At 48.9% G+C, this 18,020-nt stretch overlaps 7 protein-coding genes across 7 annotated transcripts; 3 read left to right on the top strand and 4 right to left on the bottom strand.

The window, feature by feature from the left end:
* Window positions 1-206: 206 nt before the first annotated feature.
* FIESC28_10910 (uncharacterized protein) lies at window positions 207-1,107 on the bottom strand (the record flags this gene model as incomplete). Its single annotated transcript, XM_031165040.1, has 3 exons — window positions 207-630; window positions 680-950; window positions 1,008-1,107. The coding sequence occupies 3 exons, from the start codon at window positions 1,105-1,107 to the stop codon at window positions 207-209; spliced, it is 795 nt and encodes a 264-aa protein (XP_031010919.1).
* A 1,645-nt stretch (window positions 1,108-2,752) lies between these two features.
* On the top strand, window positions 2,753-4,989 carry FIESC28_10911 (uncharacterized protein; the record flags this gene model as incomplete). Its single annotated transcript, XM_031165041.1, has 2 exons — window positions 2,753-3,915; window positions 3,963-4,989. 2 exons carry the CDS (start codon window positions 2,753-2,755, stop codon window positions 4,987-4,989), a joined length of 2,190 nt encoding a protein of 729 aa, XP_031010920.1.
* A 436-nt stretch (window positions 4,990-5,425) lies between these two features.
* Window positions 5,426-6,169, bottom strand: FIESC28_10912 (uncharacterized protein; the record flags this gene model as incomplete). The annotated part of the gene is made up of 3 exons (XM_031165042.1): window positions 5,426-5,519; window positions 5,569-5,789; window positions 5,843-6,169. 3 exons carry the CDS (start codon window positions 6,167-6,169, stop codon window positions 5,426-5,428), a joined length of 642 nt encoding a protein of 213 aa, XP_031010921.1.
* Window positions 6,170-6,567: 398 nt separating this feature from the next.
* Window positions 6,568-9,249, bottom strand: FIESC28_10913 (uncharacterized protein; the record flags this gene model as incomplete). Its single annotated transcript, XM_031165043.1, has 12 exons — window positions 6,568-6,927; window positions 6,987-7,011; window positions 7,062-7,122; window positions 7,171-7,337; window positions 7,391-7,427; window positions 7,476-7,532; window positions 7,582-7,605; window positions 7,655-7,961; window positions 8,013-8,289; window positions 8,347-8,440; window positions 8,489-9,073; window positions 9,141-9,249. 12 exons carry the CDS (start codon window positions 9,247-9,249, stop codon window positions 6,568-6,570), a joined length of 2,103 nt encoding a protein of 700 aa, XP_031010922.1.
* Window positions 9,250-10,233: 984 nt separating this feature from the next.
* FIESC28_10914 (uncharacterized protein) lies at window positions 10,234-12,617 on the top strand (the record flags this gene model as incomplete). Its single annotated transcript, XM_031165044.1, has 2 exons — window positions 10,234-10,640; window positions 10,691-12,617. The coding sequence occupies 2 exons, from the start codon at window positions 10,234-10,236 to the stop codon at window positions 12,615-12,617; spliced, it is 2,334 nt and encodes a 777-aa protein (XP_031010923.1).
* A 2,076-nt stretch (window positions 12,618-14,693) lies between these two features.
* On the bottom strand, window positions 14,694-16,029 carry FIESC28_10915 (uncharacterized protein; the record flags this gene model as incomplete). The annotated part of the gene is made up of 3 exons (XM_031165045.1): window positions 14,694-15,614; window positions 15,660-15,880; window positions 15,942-16,029. The coding sequence occupies 3 exons, from the start codon at window positions 16,027-16,029 to the stop codon at window positions 14,694-14,696; spliced, it is 1,230 nt and encodes a 409-aa protein (XP_031010924.1).
* A 1,287-nt stretch (window positions 16,030-17,316) lies between these two features.
* On the top strand, window positions 17,317-17,916 carry FIESC28_10916 (uncharacterized protein; the record flags this gene model as incomplete). Its single annotated transcript, XM_031165046.1, has 1 exon — window positions 17,317-17,916. The coding sequence occupies one exon, from the start codon at window positions 17,317-17,319 to the stop codon at window positions 17,914-17,916; it is 600 nt and encodes a 199-aa protein (XP_031010925.1).
* Between the last annotated feature and the right edge of the window lie 104 nt (window positions 17,917-18,020).

Here is an 18,020-nt window from a genome sequence, read left to right on the forward strand (position 1 = left end):
AAATAAGTGGAAAGAGTTGCAAAATATTCACATTCTCATACTAATCCTCTATCGTGAAGAAATATTTGAAAAGACTTCCTTAACCCCAAATACCCCATGCCCACCGCCCAAATAGGTCATTATCATGAACGCCAGATATATGTTGTTGAGAGATGATTGTCCTCATACTTGAGCTTCAGCTCCAAGCATAGTCAAGATACAGACCATCACTGGTCCTCAGCTGGAGCACCCATCCCAGAGAAGGGACACACTCCTCCACCCGACGCACCATTAGGATGCGGGATTCTTGATGGAGGCGCTTGCTCTGAAGTTTCATCATCAGAACTGGAACCGCCAGCATCGCCAATGATACGCTTTCCGTGTAGATAACCTTCGCTCTCGATCTCGATATCAGAGTCTCCAACCTCGAACTCGGAACCGTCCTTGACGTGCCATTTGGCCATGAGATCGTTCTGGATCCAGATGACCTTGTTCAAAGCCTTTACGAGGGCTGTCTTGCGCTGGATATGTAGACGAGGATGCGAGAGGATAGCTTCTGTCATGATATCTTGAATGAAGCCAAGGCAGACGCCGAGATGCACGTATTCGATGTGGAGAGGGTGCTTGCGACCAAGACCGACGTGCATCATTCTGCTCATGTTAGTCAGTGCTCCTTTTATCGGGAGAGGAAGTGACATACCCAACTTTGTCGAGATACTCCCAAAACTCCATCTTGCTAGGGTCCGAGCACAGCTTCATAAGGTAAGCGCGCAGAAACATCTTTCTGTGCAGAATCTGGGGACTGTTCTCGTCTGGTATCTCATCGAGGGGACCTTCGAAGGAGGTACTGCGTGTGGTGAAAGCACGGGCGGTGATATCGTATTGGAGGAGTTTCTTGTAGACGATGTTGACGACGGCGGGAATAAGAGCCTTGACGTATTTTGCGCCAGTGATGAGAGCCTCGATATCGCCTGGAGACGTATCGGGTTAGTTTAACTGCTGCTAGGATATTCATGGGCGGCACGTACGGCTTGAGAAGTCGAGGAAGGAGTGAAGGTATTGAACGCGAGCTTCGAGGTTGGTGTAGAGATCCTCGCGATCGATGTGCTTCATAGGTCGTGAATTCATCTTGGCTGTGGTATCTTGTTCTGTGTAGTTGAAGTTTGGTTGTGTCAAGCTACTGTTGAGCTGTTCGCAATGGTATCTGCGATTCTGGGATGATGATCCTCCTCAGGTCAAGTCGCTGGTCGAAACTGTTGTTATTCTTTGGGGCAAAGCCGAGGTCAAGGGAGTTAAGAAACTTCAGGTTTATCGCGTGATTCAAGATAATATTCGAAGCTCGATGAGTTCAGATAAAAGGTCAATAAGCAGATCAAGTATACATGTAAGTCAAGAAACGAAGTGACAACCCGGCCACGGTATTTATTCACTTTCCCCTTGTACCCCCCAGTCCCTTGTCCATGACAACTTGTTCATATTTCCCTCTCATCATACGCATTCTCATGACATGAGAGGCCTTTCCCCGAGTCTCGCCTTGGTCCGCTGCGTTGTGTATTGGTAGCTGAAGTGAGCGATCACGCCAGGTCGATAAATCAGCCCATCGACTGATGGTGGGGCCTTTCCAGGGTCCGTGATGTCGTTGGGGAGGGAGTTGTCAGCCGGACGCACCCGAGAAGAGATGAGATGAAGAATCACTGTTTCTAATACTATGGCCTTGACCAATGAATAGGATATAATAGTAAATGGTGGTGTATAGGTTATCATGGTTTATGTCTAGCATGAATGCCAGCAAACATTGTCGTCTCTAGTTCGACAGCTACAAGTGGATATCCTGGGATCGGTAACGGCGGTTTGCGGGGATGATCATTGGTGACCCTGGTTTACAAAAGGAAATCCGTCTACTGTGATTGGTGCATCCTTTCTTTTCATCCTTCGGTTGCAGACGGCGGATTGCGACACTCATTCTGAAGCATGAGTACTATGCAAGACAATCCCATCTTCTAGAAAATCGTTCGAGATCTACGCGATGAGACTGTTTCAGGATTAAGTCGTATCCCGTGTGTATTGATCGTGAGCCAGGGAGCAGAACCCTTGATGCTCCGGTAAAGACAAATAACTACGAAGCATGTTTATTCAATGTACAACGGTACTTGATCAATCCTGTAATGACTGGTCTCTGGGTTTGGGTAAAATAGGTAGTCTCCTAATCCATCACTTTTTATTCAACCAGAGCAATATTACCCTTCTCCAAATTTGCATTCGTCTATCTAGGATTTGTTCTACCGAGAACATGATCTTTCCATTCATCCAATACCACCGTTCAACGTGGCACAACAAACATGATTGTGAGATCAGAGTTGCAGACGATGAAATTAAACAAGTATAGAGTATTTAGCATCGCACATAATTAGTGAGTATCTGAACTTCAGACATTTTTATGCTATCAACTCGGACTAAAGTATGGCTTTAGGGTAAGCCATTTCGTGACCGAGGCCTGAGGCACACCGGTAGCCGAAAATTACCCACAACCCCCAAAACAATTCCCAATTCCTCTTCGGCTCAACCTCCTCCAACAACCGGGCTTCCGCCGACAATCAGCCATCGCGAAAGGCCGTGACCATTCAGATCCGATCCAGACCAGTCCACTCCGGCGCCGTCTTCAAGGGTCCCGCTCCGCTTACTCCAGTTCCGCCCACCGAGTTGAGCTCCGAGCTCCGCCGCCGCCTTTACAGGCCCAGGCCCGGCGCAGTCTGATTTGACTGCTTTCTCCAACATGTCGGATTCACCTCCACCATCGCCATCCTCGCACGCGACGGCTCATGCATACGCAAGCAATGGGCTTGAAATGCTGCAGGCTGCCAGCGATGCCGCCCATGCTATCATCAACAGTCCCCAGGGCTTGCAGCATGCCGCCCTAGCTGCCGCTGAGGTTGTCGGCCATCAGCAACAGCAGCATCAACCTATGGATCAATCGCCACAAGAAGGCCTCCCTCACGCGTCCGATTTGTCGACACAGCTTATGCCTGGAAATGGAGCTGTTCTGCGTGATCCTACCATCAACCCCAAGCTGACTCGCCTACGACGTGCATGTGATATGTGCAGCATGCGCAAGGTCAAGTGCGACGATAGTAACATTCCCTGCCGACCTTGTCGAGAGCTTGGTGTAGACTGTACCTTTAATCGAGAGACGAAGCGTCGAGGACCACCCAACAAGCACGCCGAGGCTGCGAAAGCTGCTAAGCGTACACGGGCGGATATTCCAGCTGCAGCGGCGGCGGCAGCAGTGTTTGAGTCATTGTCTCCTTCACCTCAGACAGCGGCTAAGACGCTGATGAACATCTCAACTGAGGGTGTTCTCGATGCCGAGTCCATTGCGCCTATGCCAGTCTTGGAACTCCTCGTTGATGACTTCTTCACCTATATTCATCCACTTGCGCCCTTCCCCCATGAGCCGACGTTCCGCCAGTCGTTTGCAAACCGCGAGGATCGCACCAAGCCCGAGTTTCTTGGTCTACTCGCGAGTATGATCTGTTCCCTTGTTGCGTCCTTTCCCCGCAGTGCGAGAGAACACCTCAAGGCACAGCACAGCACCCACCTATTTCCACGAGCTATCGTCATGGTTGAAAAATGCCGTGAGATTGCTTTGTTAACACGTGGGAGCAAATGGCAGCTCAAACAACCCAAAACCCTTGATGACGCAGCGACCAGCTATTTCTTGGGACTAGCTTCGGGATATACTCACCAGTGGAACGCCTCTGGCCAGTTCATGGCTGAGACCCTGACCCTCCTTCGCGAGCTGGGTTTCAATCGGCCTAAGCATCCTGGTGATCTGCCAACCTTTGGTAACGACAACTGCTCACCAGATCCTCTTCCATTCAACCATGTCAAGGATCAGATCGGAAAACGCATCTTCTACTGCCTACTGCTCGGCATTCGGTATGTATATAGTACAATATATCATGAGCTCCATCTAACATCTTCAGGTCCTTCGCGCAGCTTGGTGCATCATCTGCGGACATGGTCATTGCTCCATCTACACCCAGTCTTCCCTACCCTGCTTATCCCGAAAACGTTGACGACATTTGCGTTCTTGCCAATGAAGTCATCCACCAACAAGACGGCAGTGTTACTCTGCTGACTGGATTCCGCTTCGCGATCGATATTTACACTACCATGAACGGTATTGTTAGTCTCGAACTCGCTTATGGCATGAGCACCCTGCCTTGGGCGGATCAGCGAATTCTTCTTCGCGATGGTTTACTTGCAGCCAAGAGTATCACAGATAACCTACCACCCGAGCTTCAACTTGGCGACCACGGCGTCGAGGCCAACCCACTAGCCAGCTTCGACGATTCTGGCATGCAATATGCGCCTCCTGCTTGGCCTAACAGCCAGCCAGCCCATGACCTGCGCAATGTGATCAAGAACCAACCCGCCCGACGTCGCCATCTGCAGTATGAGATCCAAAAAGCCAACATCTTTGTCTCACAGCTTGCCACTCGTTCTTATTTCGTGGAATTGTACTTCGACCTCCGCGATGTTCACCTACAGGAGCAGCAGCAAGATACCAACCCCATCGAGGGCCAATCAGAGGAAGAAAAGGCGGCCCAGGATGCCGATGAGAAGGAGATTCATGATTTCATGTCAGCAGAACGTGAATTGATTGTGCAGAACCTGCTCACAGTTCTGGGATCTATCTCGCAGCGAAACATGGAACCCAACGGCGGATCCCTCATCAACAAAATTCGCCAAGTAGCGTCGACACTCCTCAATGACGCACCAGAGCGAAAGGGGCCTTTCGCAGTCAAATCGGAAGAAGCATTGTCACAGTTAATCAACATTCTAGTGAAGCTTGAGAAGACAGGTGCTGGCAGCGGAGGAGGCATGGACGCACAGGATCTATCACAGATGACATCGCAGGATGAGGAAGAGGAACTGCGACACTGGGCGGATCTTCGCGATTATCAGCTACGATTCGCAGCTAATGGAGGTTTCGCCGGAAACCTATAAATGAAGAGCCGGACGGAGCGTGGAGTTTGTGGCATGTTGGACGATAATGATATGAGATCAGTATCGAGCATGATGAAAAAGAATTGATGGTAATGAGAAGCAGTGGTTCTGTATGATACCAAGAGATTGGCGCGGCGCTTGTCACTTATAGGTGCAGGACGAAAAGTCTCATAGATTGTAATTCTAGGAAGGTCTCCATTTTGCAAAAGCTAGAGGTCTAATAAAGATGCCGGGAGCCCGCGCAAGCTATTCAGTCCCATGATGTATCCTTTCCCATACTTCAGTTGTGAACTATTGACCAAGCGCTTTGCCCAGTCTTTGGCGCCAGGTTGTGATATCATGGCTTGGCGGCTCCACCACTTGTAGGATGAACAGCGACCGCGCGTACGTGCTCCCCTCGCCCTCCGCAGCACCATATCGGTATTCAACTATCTTCTCAGATGGGAATATGACTGTTCACATTCTCCCTCTGCTTTCGATAATACCTCATCTCATAAATCGACCACGCAAAAAGAACATAGCTGACGAGCCTGCATCTCGGTTAGCAACACTTCACCCATAGGAATAGCCTATACGTACGCTAGTATCACCAGCATAGCAATCATTATTGCCTCTGAGGTCCTACCCCAGACAACGTAGTTCTGAATGTGGTAGATGAGAATCGAAAAGCATGCCGTAGCGCCGAGCGCAATGATGAGCTCTACAGCTGCGTTGACGACACCAGGGACATGGGACATTGAGTGCGTTGCGCGGCGCGCAGAGATGTTCATCACGACGGCCCATAGAAGCGCAACACATGCCTATGAGGCGTCAGTTTGCAGCTGAAGATGAGAGAATGGGATAGAGAGCATACAACTGGAAGACTGGCCCATAACCGCCAGGAGCATTCGTGCCCGATAGGCGCATTGTTGGGACACGTCGACGATCTAATGGACCACCAGATACTGAGAATAATGATGACCACTGGGATGACAATGTTGAATGATCGCGCTGTCGTAACAGCCCAGTTTTGGCGAGGAGTGTGTCGGTAGACATGTTGCTGAGGTGGGTAACCTGGCGCGTATGTAGGCGGCGCATTGTATTGGTACTGAGGAGGATATTGTGGTTGTTGCTGATGAGGCGGATATTGCTGATATCCATATTGCTGTTGATTGCCGTAATATTCTTGATGCCCAGCCATTTTTAAGAGATTTGTGTTTTGATATGTCCGAGTTGGCCTGGAAGGCGGATGGAGAGATAATATTAAAGTTGCACGAGTGACGTTGCAGATTAACAGGGTCGGGCGTCAGGTGTTGATTGCTTGGATGGATCGGCTACCGGCACCTCTGAGTTAATGCACTTGCGACTGGGCTGGGCTGTTACGTGGGGGTGGAGTGACGGGAACTTTAAAAGTTTAAATACGAGATGCGAATAATATTGACCAACAAATGTGAGACCAACACCCATCACATTTGTCTATATATATTATTATCTATGATTAAGTGATGCCTCGAGAAGAGCAAGAAATCCTAATGCGAAATTTTGATCACGAGGGCCAAGCCAAGCCAGCCAAGCAATACTTTGCCGCCGTCCCTTTCTTCAATCCCGTCTCCTCCAATCAGACCCTTGTCTATTCTCAAGCGCCCATTCATCGTAGGCTTGGGGTCTCTCGGCATCCCTCCTCCACAACAGATACTTCTTGGAGATAAAGGGGAGACGTTTGGTAACTTGGTAGTTTGCAAACTGACTCTTGGGATTGTCAAACACTTGGTCAAGTTCTTCAAGAGTGAGCTGTTTTGTCTCTTCAACAAAGAAGAAAATGAGAACAAAGGCGACAATGTTGAGACCGGCAAAAAAGCCCAGTGTTCCGGCCATCTTGAAAACCACGTTGATACGGGGCAAGAGGATAGTCAAGAGGCCCGCGAAAAACAGGTTGATAGAGATTGCGATCGATGCCCCCTAGAAGTAGTCCAATGTTAGTAACTTCTTCTTCTCCTAAAGATATTGGTACGGCATACCGCTTCTCGGTTCTTTAGAGGGAAGCTACAAATGTCAGTGATTATAAAACAAAATACGAAGCATCTGTGACAAACCTCTCAGAAGCTAGAGTGAACGGGATTGGTCCCAAGCCTGGACTATAAACAGCAGCAAACACTACAGAATGTCAGCCTGCCGCTTTACCACATGTAGGATGTTGCCTACGGTATATAAAAATGATGCCAGCAATAGAAGCTGGTGTGTTTGCTTTTGGGTCTCCGGCAGGATCCTGTGGCCCTATAGCATATGCCACTGCAGCTGCCATAAGGAAGAGACTCATCAAAGGTAGAGTCGACAATAGCCAACGACGTCGCCCGATGATGTCGATGGACCTGTCGTATGTTTAGCGGCATGGAATGATCAACCATTGCAGGAAGGTACTGACCTCATGGCTAACAATCCAAAGAAGAAGTTGACACAACCTAGCTTGGTCAGTAGTTGTTCGCATCGAGTGGCGGCAAGATACATACCAAAGCCAAAACTGTAGCCCATACTTGTTTTGACACCGTAGTTGCTAAAGATCCCATCTGAGAGACTGTCAATAATGGCCGAAGAGAATCAGAGTCTGTGGCTTACTGGAGTAGAATGCGAAAACGTTGACTTCAAACACTTGTCAGCTTCCTCAATGAGGGCCAAAACGAGATCTTACTTCCACAAAGCTGCTGTGCAAGAGCAACTGTACTGCTGCTCCATAAGGCATTTCTGAGTCGTCGACTTGTGAACAAAGGCCTGAACTGATCCGCTGAGAGCTGCAATACGACAAGGATGAGGGATGAATATGTCAGTCCGGAGTTTGGTGATTTGTTGTTGCTAGAAGCATCTGCATTTGATCTGAAATTGTGCTCGGGGTGTCCAGTGTTTCTATTACGGCTCTTGTGCAGTTCCGTTCGAAGGACGTGGCCTTCCTCATTTCGAGTGGACCACCATATGAGGAAGAGATCACGAGTGGCCTGGAGCTATGAAGACGTTAAAAACAGAAGGGGAAATGGCTATACGACTGAAATTACTCTTGTTTTTCGAACTTGCAGCAGAATGTCGAATGCGCGACTGAGGTTATAATTGGGCGTACCAGGTCGCATATAGAATCGAGGGCTCTCGTAGCAATAGCAGACAGCAACCAGTAGTAATAGAGACGGAACTGCAGGCGCTGCAGCTATCCACTGTAATGCGTGGTATCTACCATCGTGTATGTTGAGCTGTGTGTTTGGGTCCCCTTCCAAAGTGGTGGTTCCAGCAGCAATTATGAAGTTGACGACAAATCCAATCATGATACCACATGCGACCCTAAAAACACATGACATCAGCTATGGGGAACCCGCATTGGCGAAGAGAGAAACTTACCAAAGCTGCCATGCGAGTATCGTTGAGCCTCTCCAGTAGCCAACAGCTGTCTCGGAAGCCAGGATAGGGGCGCTGACTGCCTTGATGCCCATGGCTATTGCATGTCAGTAGTTGTCATATGAAGAACAAGTGCACTACCCACCTACTCCACCAACAACTCTGGCACCAAGGACCTGCTGCCATGTCTTAGCAAAGCCGGAGCCTACTGAACTGGCGATGATGAGTAGAGCTGAGAGGCCTAGAGCTCCTCGTCGTCCGAGGCAATAATTGACAGGAAGCGACAGTGCAGCACCGGGGAATGCAGCAGTGAGAAAGGGTATCGCATTCATGGCACCAAGCTGCCACTCTGCAGTATTCCCAGCCCTTCCTTCTTGACCATGACCGTCCCTGATATCGATGTCGATTGTCTCGACGAAGAGGCTCATAGCATTGATCGAGGACTGAACATGACCCTGGAGGAATGCAGCGAGTGATACAGTACAGATGATGCTGAGCATGCCACGTTGGCTGAAGAGCTTTTCTCGCTCTTCTACGAGACTATCCTTCTCATGTTGTTCGAGATTAACCACGGGGTTTAGGTTCGTGATCTGTCTGCTAGACAGTCGGTAGTAGTAGTTTGCATGTTTCCCGACTTCAGCAGCTCGTTGAACTTGACTACGTTCGAGAAACGGAAGCTCGCTGCACAGAGTATCGATCGCCTGTCGTAGAACAGGCTCTGACACGCCAGCTGGGCAGTGTTAGTCGAAGAAGCATAAAACAAGAAATGCTTCGATGATTCCACAGGCTGTACCTACCCAGTGAAGTACTGAATTCGTCACGCTCGTGAATTTGCCTCCGAAGGAATTCCTCGAGTCTCTTTCCGAAACCGGGGCTTTGTGTCGTTCGATCGTCACTTGCAGACATGTTTTTGATGGAAGGTGCGACTGCGACATGTCGTTGAGACTTGATTTATCGAGAAGGAGCGTTTCTGACTTCAAGAAATGAGAGAGATCAGGGAGACGGAAGTCCTCGGAGCCTCGTTGCTACTCTGATTGCAACTTCAGGACTTCTGCATAATGGCTGAAACAACCAACATGGTCCCGGGCAAGGACTCTGCAGGGCAAACAAGGCAGAGTCATGAAGTTCTGTGCAACATACTGCTGTTGGCGAACCACAGTCAGCACTGCGAACCATAACTAGGTAGGTATACGTATCACAAAACCATCACGACGAAATTACAGAAGTACTACAAAAAACCAGCGGGTCAAATTGCCGCTCTGGGAAGAACCCCATGGGGAAGTTTATTTCAACCCCAATAAATGTTTTGCAAATCATGTTATTGATCCGACCCCTGTACGGCTGAACACCGAGTCCCTGTTCATGTGGCGAAACACAGGGGTAGCTTACTGCAGGAAGATGCACAGTACTGCCTTGGCCCCTCAATGACAACGTTGCTTCTGAAGAAGAGAGGTCGCCTTAGTCGCCTTAACTGCAAAGGACGAGTAGTGTACAAAGACTCGAGAGCCTGACCTCCAGCTTACGACAACGACTATTCTGCAAACGACTTTGAAGGAATTGAGGAGTGGCTACTCAGTTCGACTCTCATATTAGAAAGAGGTTGGTCGGATTGTTCGAACCAAGGACCGAACACTCTGTTGGTAAGTTGATTTACTCACCAGCCCGATGTTGGCCGCGAAAATCATCTGACGTGGGTGTGTTACAGGTTAGAGACATCGGCCTGGACTCACAGCCTGATTTCTCATATGCGGGGGCAGTGCATGTCGAGGCCAGCACACGCGACATTACTCTGATACATTGTTTCTATTCAAGCGTGGACATCTAGACTTTCGTCTGACAAGCTCACTTACAAGTAACAAGCAGGATTGTCATGACCCTTATGCCTCCAACATGGCAGAGCCTGCCTCGGCCGTCCTGAGTTTTGTTGTCGCCGGACTTGCAACCTGGAAAAGAATCGAAAGGATCATCAACTCGGCAAAGAATGCGCCACGAAATGTCAAACATTGGAAGGTGGTGGGAGGACTGTTAACCCAATCCCTTACTGTGATGCAGAAGAGGATTGCCCTTCGAGAGGCAGATTTGACCAAGACAGAGGTGAATCTTTTTGAAGCCATCAGAAAGTTTACAAACGACTTCAAAAGTGATCTCTTAACCTTGGAAAAAACAATACAGACACAAAGCAGGAGTAATAGATATTGGAACGCAATCCGACAGCCGTCTGGACCGGATCAAGATCTATTCGAAAGAGTCAGTCGCAATGTTCAGATCTTCCAACTAAGCGCTCAAGCTCTACAATTGTGAGATGCTTCCCATCTGCCCATTTGCGTGTCTCTAACGATTGTGTAAGACTAGACCCGTTGCATGCTGTTCCTAGCCGCGGAGTCAAAGACTTGCTAGAGGGCATCAGCGAAGAGAAACTCAGGGTTAACCCAACCGAACGAGTAAACATCGACGAAGAGCCCGACCTGAGAAGTTGGAGAGAGGCGATTGAAGATGTGGCAGATGCCGCAGTCCAAAGCGAGTTTCCCGACCCCATAGCTGATATCTCAGCAATAGCGGCGCCAAATGCACCTAATAGGGACGAAATACCAAGACGGCTTTCAGGCATCACTGCCAAAGAGTTGAGATACAGATTTGACGCGGCGATCTTGAGAGCGGAACGAATGTACAACGCTGGGATACCGGAACTTGCGAAAAGACAATACGACAAAGCAATGAAATACAAAGGACGAATGGACGAAAGTGCCATGAGCGATGTGGATTTGGTGGGCCTGGAGATATCCTACATCAAAACCCTTAACGCCTGTGAGCCATATGACAAGTCGTGTGAAGCCCTTGCTTTCGAACGGTTGCAAAACCTCAAGAATAAGCTTATCGGACAATCCGGCTCCAATGACGACCTACAACATCGCACTAAACAGAAAGAGGCGGTTGGGTTTCTGTGTATCGACCTGCGCGACCGCAAAGGAGCGATAAAGCTTTTGCGAGAATCGCTCGATGGTTACTTGTCTAAGCCGGACGAGTTTAGGGAGAAGATAAGGCTGATATCGAGGGTGATATGTGAGCAGTATGGGTATGAAGGGAAATGGCATAAGCTCGATGCTTTCAAGAGGTTACTGTCCGAGAATCCGCGGTATGACCCCACTTGGGAACGCAGTACACTTGAAAGAACGATCGCATGGTGCCGTGAACACGGGTTCCAAGCTATGGAGGATAAAGGAAGCCTTTTTATACCCAAGGACAATTTCGCCAACACAACGCCACTCCACAAGGCAGCTACAGACACAAAGGTTCCGCCGGATATTGTTCGTCAGCTCATCCTCGCAGTGGAACATGCGATACAGGATAAGGACGGCGACACGCCTTTACTGGTGGCTGTTCAACACTCCAACAATACAGCACTGCGAGAACTGTTGCGAGTTACTGACTCCGTCCATGTGTGGAATGCCAAAGGACAGACGCCACTACACTTGTGCGAGAACGAGGCGACGTTAAAGTTACTACTCGAAGAGATTCAGAGGCCGATTCCTCGTTCACCACCACAAGAACGAAAACGAAAAGCGAGAGTCAAGCTCATCAATATAGACTCACTCGATGCCTATGGCTCAACAGCTCTGCATCAGGCATGCGACAAAGGAGACTTGGGAATGGCTAGACTGCTGATAGAAGGAGGCGCAAATGTCAATCTAGTCTCCGGACTGAACGAAACACCTCTAATGATCACATGCGCTCCAAGCGGGTCCAAGGGCAAAGGGAAATTGAATAAAGACAGGCAACAGATCTTGGAGATGCTGGTGAATCGCAATGCAAACACGGAATGTAAGGATAGCCAAGGAAAGCCGGCGGTACACCAAAGCCTTAAGAAGAGACTGTACAGCGAGGCGGAGATTGAAGTAATGCTTTCTCCAGACCCAGGTTGGCGCTTCAATAGGAGTCGGGACAAAGGGAGAAACTCACAGTCTTCCGCAGTCACTGGTGCTACTATGTCACCCGTTGAACTGGCGGTAGACACCTCAACGGAGCCATTCGAACTTGAAGCAATCAATGGAGGCGTCTTGACACCGCCTTCTAGCTGTGACGAACCGATTCATTCAGCTTCCTCCTTTTCTGGGCCCCAGGTGGAAGAGATAGAGTGGTCAATGTCGGGTGCACTCCCGGCTGGACCGTCCGAAGCGCCTCAACCATCAGGCCAAAAGTTCTTGGCGAGGGAAAAGGAAGGAATTATACAAAGAATGACGAGAAGAGGAACGAACAGACTAAGACAACGGCATTAGTCAACCCAGTAATCGGTATTGTTCATTTCGGGCGTTGAGAGCAGCGGGAAAGTGTTTGGATAGGCATTTGATGTTGATGATGAATGTGCATACGGTAGTTAGCTGGTATGGGAATAGGCAGAGTAATTTCACACGTTTGTTTAATAATTTGGCACATCATCACAAACAGTGAATGTTAAAGATATCACGTCTTTCGAACATGCCTGAGATAACCTTCGAGCAAAGTGACACCAAACTCCAACCCTTGACTGAGACAGCTTATTCGAGTACCTGGTCGCTATACCTATTCCCGGAGAACATTCTTTGACTTGGGGTGACGGTGCAAATGCTGTGTAGCATTAAATGTTTATTAATACCTGAGACCAGACATGTGTGAACCTGCGTTTGCTCGGCAGGCTGTTGCCAGTGCCAGCCAGTGCCAGTGCCAGTGCCAGTGCGAGGTGACTCCTAGCCTATTCAGGTGAATGTCAGTGAGAGTAATAATGCCAGTGCCGCGCAGCAACCAATAAAGGTGTGCCTGAGGCGTCTGCTACTCTGCCTGCCTAAATAAATATTTTCTCATCGCGTCTCCAGGAAATCTCTTCTTTCCTTCTTACATAGGCAGCACGAAACCTCCCCCACGAACTACCACTTACCGGCGGCCACGGTCCCGGTCAATATCACTGACGAGGGGGGCTGCCGGGATTCCTGTTGGGTTCGTCCCAACGGCATGCCTAAAAGGTTTTCATACAAATCCATTATCAGGTCTGTTCCGTTATGCGTATCGGATACACTCTGTTCCAATGGTCAAGGAACTCAAGGTGGCCAGTGGCTGCAGTGTGGTCCTTGAAATCCCCCCCCTTCCGCGGGTCCTCCTCCGCTGCGATGCTGGAGTCGAGTAGCGCGTTCCTTTGTGGAGTGAAATATCTCAAGGCAAATGGATACCACCTGATAACCGACTCTGGGAGTTGGGAGGTGGTCGAGTGATGGCACCAAGTGCCTCTACGTCGAAGGCCGTTGACTGATACTCTTGGGGGTCCACTTCATAGTGGCCAAGGTCCTACGGCACAGAGCCACCGAAGGCGTTGCCGTACGGATCTTGAAGGAAATCCACTGCGACCTTAGGGTGATCGTTGCGAGGCAGTCTTGTTTCAACTAGATGCTTTCAGTTTCGAGAACCACCTTCGGGCTGGTCCAGTGGTCAAGGTTTCATATCAATCTGGCTGTAAAGCAGTTGTTATGAATATCTTGGAAAGACCCTCAGGGCGACGCATACAGTATTTATACTGCTGTTGAACCTTGAGGGCGCTCCAACAAGTTTCGGAAACGGAGCGAGTTGGGGAAGGGCGATGAAATCGGACTCCTATAACCTCCACGCGGTGTCGCCCGGGGACCTGGTCTTTTTGTAAAGGCTGCAGGCAATATAGGAGATGTGCGACGCAAAGTCGTTGTCTTACCACCGACAGATACGTATCCCCATATCGCAGTTACAGTAAGCATATGACTGACAAACTAGTTACCCACAGCAAATAGTTCAACGCACGAGCTTTGAGATAGTATATCAGTGGCCAACTCCGAATGAGTCCCCTAACTCCGAAGCCAAGATCATCGATACGCCCGTTCAGTGCCCTTGACAAAGTGCAGAGGAACCAAGCCACGTTGGCGAGGTCCAGAAAAGCTACTAGCTATGCGCGACTCTTCTCCCAGTAGTTGAGATACCGCACCCGAGCGTAGCGAGGTGTCGATCAAATGAGAAATGGTCTTGAGCGATCTATCGGGTATCCATCTGTTTGCATCCTCAGCATGAAGTTGCTCTACGGGGTTGGCTACAGGACAGGATCTACTTTGATTAGGTGTTGGTTGTGTTGGTAGTAGTATTTGAAGGCACAGCCGGGGCAGTGTTCTCACTCTCTTCATAGCTAGACAGTAACCGATAAAACGTTCACCACTTTTGCCATTGGGCTCATCTCTTTCATTTCTAAGTTTGCGAGCAATACTATCCAAGTCCCAAACCATGTCGCGGAGTTGTATCTCGTCTCTCCTGTATAGCTCATGTACATGCGAGCAAGTTTTGACCCTCTGCTTCAACTTCATCAATTAATCCCTCCACACCAGGATGCCTTTAGCATAAAGACCAGTGATGATACCGACGCCCCTGTCAGCATCCTTGACAACAGTCGAGCTGGAAGGATACTCCGTATCAACATAGAGATTCTTTAGACCCTCGCTTTCACTCCACTCAGCAGTCCAAGACACCGCCTCCAACGTTTCGCAGAGCTTCCTAGCCGTTGCATCCGCGCGTTCATACTCGTCAGGCTCGTTACATATACGTCGCAAGTGCGTGAACTTGACCAAGGAAGGCATATGCCCATGACCCGCAATCATCAATTTGTCGCCGGATCCAGAAAGGTTATCCGGGAGAAAAGGCAATTTGATCATGGAATTAAACTCCAATGTGGTGGGATTGGGCGTTTTGAAGAGGTAAACGGCTGCCCGGGAGGAAGACGCCACAGCGACGGTTGAACTGTTCAGGATCTCGATGCCGTTTGCGAAGGGAACCCAAGCGACAACTTTGGCTTGGACCTGCGATTCTTTGAGAGATACGTGGACGACCGTGCCGCTGGGAGTGCCGAGGTATGTCTCGAGGTTAGGAATCAGGATTGATTGTTTCTTGGTAATGTAGTGGTCGTTGCTAACATAAAACTCATGGCCGTTGATGAGTGCAATTGAGTTGGGTCCGTGAATGAGTGGATGCTCAATTGTTTGCATGTACCGAGCCGTCAACGATTCGATGTCAAACTTGAACATTTCGATCCGTGATCCCGCCTGGGCGTGGTTTGTCACGAAGAGATTGGACGTCTGTTGGTCAAAGGCCAGTCCTAGGGTGTGGAAGTCGTTGGCGTGAGGGAACCCGGTGAGGGCAATTGGCTTGAGGGACTCCCCATCGGGGCTTCCAACATTCTCATAGTCATAGGCCCAAAGTCCTCCGTTCTCACTAACGTTGCCGGCAAAGACACCCTTCAATTGTTAGTAACCGCTTGTCACGGAAGGTTCGGTACGCACCATGACAGTATTCCAGCGTTCCCGCCCAGCATCACATGCAAGAATTGCCAAATGATGGCTCTCAATAAGCAAAACATCTTCGCAGCTCCTGATACGATCCTTAAATTTGATTTCGTGACGGCCAATGTTGTTGATCTTAGAAACACGTGCCGGCGTGTTCTGATAGAACGTCTTCAACAAGTTGATTCTCTCAGAGACGAAAGAAGCTAACAGCCCCAGGGCTAAAATTGTCTGGACTCAATGGTAAGCTTCATAGGAGAGATTCGGTGCACATTTCCTTACAAGAATCGATTTCAGAGCCATGTTTAGATGCAATTGAAGAGGGGAAGTTGAGGTCGAGGTTACGGTTGCACAGTTGTTGGGAAGGCATTGTGGAGATCGCCGCTTATGCAGGCCGGGCTGATTACATACTCAATGCACAAACAATGGATTCCGAAGGCCGAGTCCTCAATAAAACAAGCACGATAAGATTGAGAGATTAGCAGAATTATCTAACAATTATCAGGGTCTTAGGCAGCCATGGAAACATGGAAATCTACAAAGTCAAAGCTCGACTGATCAGACCCGGGTCAGAACCTTCAATACATTGCCCATCATTCCTGAATCAAACTATCTACTGCCTGTGATGGGGAAAGACGACCCGAGTATTGATTCAAGAGTCATATGAGATGATGGTAATTTCTGAGGACCTGCCTATATTGAACACAGTTTGATAGAGCAAGAAAGTTTGCGAAACTTCGTGACCAATAGAGCAAAGTCAATCTTGAAATCCAACAGCCGAAAACTGCACCCTACAAACTTAAAAGACTACATATACTGTCTTAACAGTGTTTGACCAGTTCCTTAAAGGCAACTGCTGCGGAAGTTAATCGTTGCGAAGTAGGAAGCTTAATCCTCTTCCTTCCGTGACTATTCGCACAGGGGAACTTGACGGCATTCGTGAAGAATACGCCAGCCTCCGCTGAGGAAGTGTGATCATCGGGCCTTTGAAGTCACGAAATCGGCCTAGATAATTACCCATGGCTTCATAACCTAGTTCGGGGACGTGCGAACACTTGTTTGAACAATCCTCTTGTCTGTATATAGTTGGTCAGTGAAGTCCTGTATGAGCATAGAGACTTGGACTTCTGTGACTTGTGTACTGATATTGAGTACTAGTACCGTCCTTCCTAGATTATTCCTACGGGCACAATCCACAAAGCAGGTACGCAGGGGCACCTTCATCGTAGATCATTCTTATGAGCATACTTTCGAAAGTTAGGCATCTAATGGTACTTTCGCACATTGTTGAGAGCTGCGAGCATTATTTGGAAAACTCTTCGAAGCATATTCTGCAATAGACTTTCTTGGAGGCAGAAATGAAATCACCTAGAAGGGTATAAAATGACCAATGTCCCCTCACTGTTCTCTAGTTCCTTCTTCCCACTCACAATATCGCACATCTACGCTCAGTCGCTATTGCTTGGTTACTCATACCTACCTACACATAGCATCCTGTCTATACTGTAACACCCACAGTATTTACATCTCTACACTTCTCACTCCGTCTATACTGTATCAACACAACAGTATCAACTTCTCTACAGTCTGTACTCAGCACTCAACACTTGACAATCTATTCATACTGCAACATCACAACAGTATCAACATCTTCAAGATGTCATTCACGGGCACCCTTCCCGTTTCTAACCCATACACTATTCCCTTCACCGAACCCACCCGGGCCGGTCACGTTGCTGCTCCAGATAGTCCTCCGTCTTCCACCATCTATGTGAAGCCAACAAGACTCACCCTAACCAGTCCTGGGATCAAGAAGCGAAAGCAAAAGACTCGCACCTCCTCCAGCCGGAACCATCGCAGCCCCAGTCTGGATCGTCGCAGCCCTAGCCCTGATCGTCGCATACCTGGGGTGAACCTGCATCTCTTCCTCGATACGTTGAGCAAGACGGAGATGGACGAATTCACAGAATCCCTGTACAAGAGGATGGATGAGCTCAAGAAGACAGGTCATTCTGATATTAAGCCTCTTGGTATACCAGTCAGCTGCTTTTCCTCGCCTTTCTCAAAGGATCCCTCTGAGGAGGAACCTGATCTGGACCGACATCACAACGAGATCAGTCATGAAGACCTGGACGGATATATGGAAGTGCTCCAGAACAGGCTGGAAAGACTGAGACTTCGAGAGCGTGTCAAGAAGTTCATGATTTCTGCCATCTTTGAGGACAAGATCGGCCCCCATCTGAGAGAGGAGTCTTGATCGAACTTTATACGACCGCATGTATAGCCAACCACCATCGACAAATGCAATCGATGCAACAACCCAAAAACAGAAAAAGAAAAAAAAAAAAAAAAAAAAAAAAA

The sequence above is a fragment of the Fusarium coffeatum genome (assembly GCF_003316985.1).
Source record: "Fusarium coffeatum strain FIESC_28 chromosome Unknown BRIP53273_contig_344, whole genome shotgun sequence".
In the NCBI taxonomy this organism is placed as follows: Eukaryota; Fungi; Ascomycota; class Sordariomycetes; order Hypocreales; family Nectriaceae; genus Fusarium; species Fusarium coffeatum.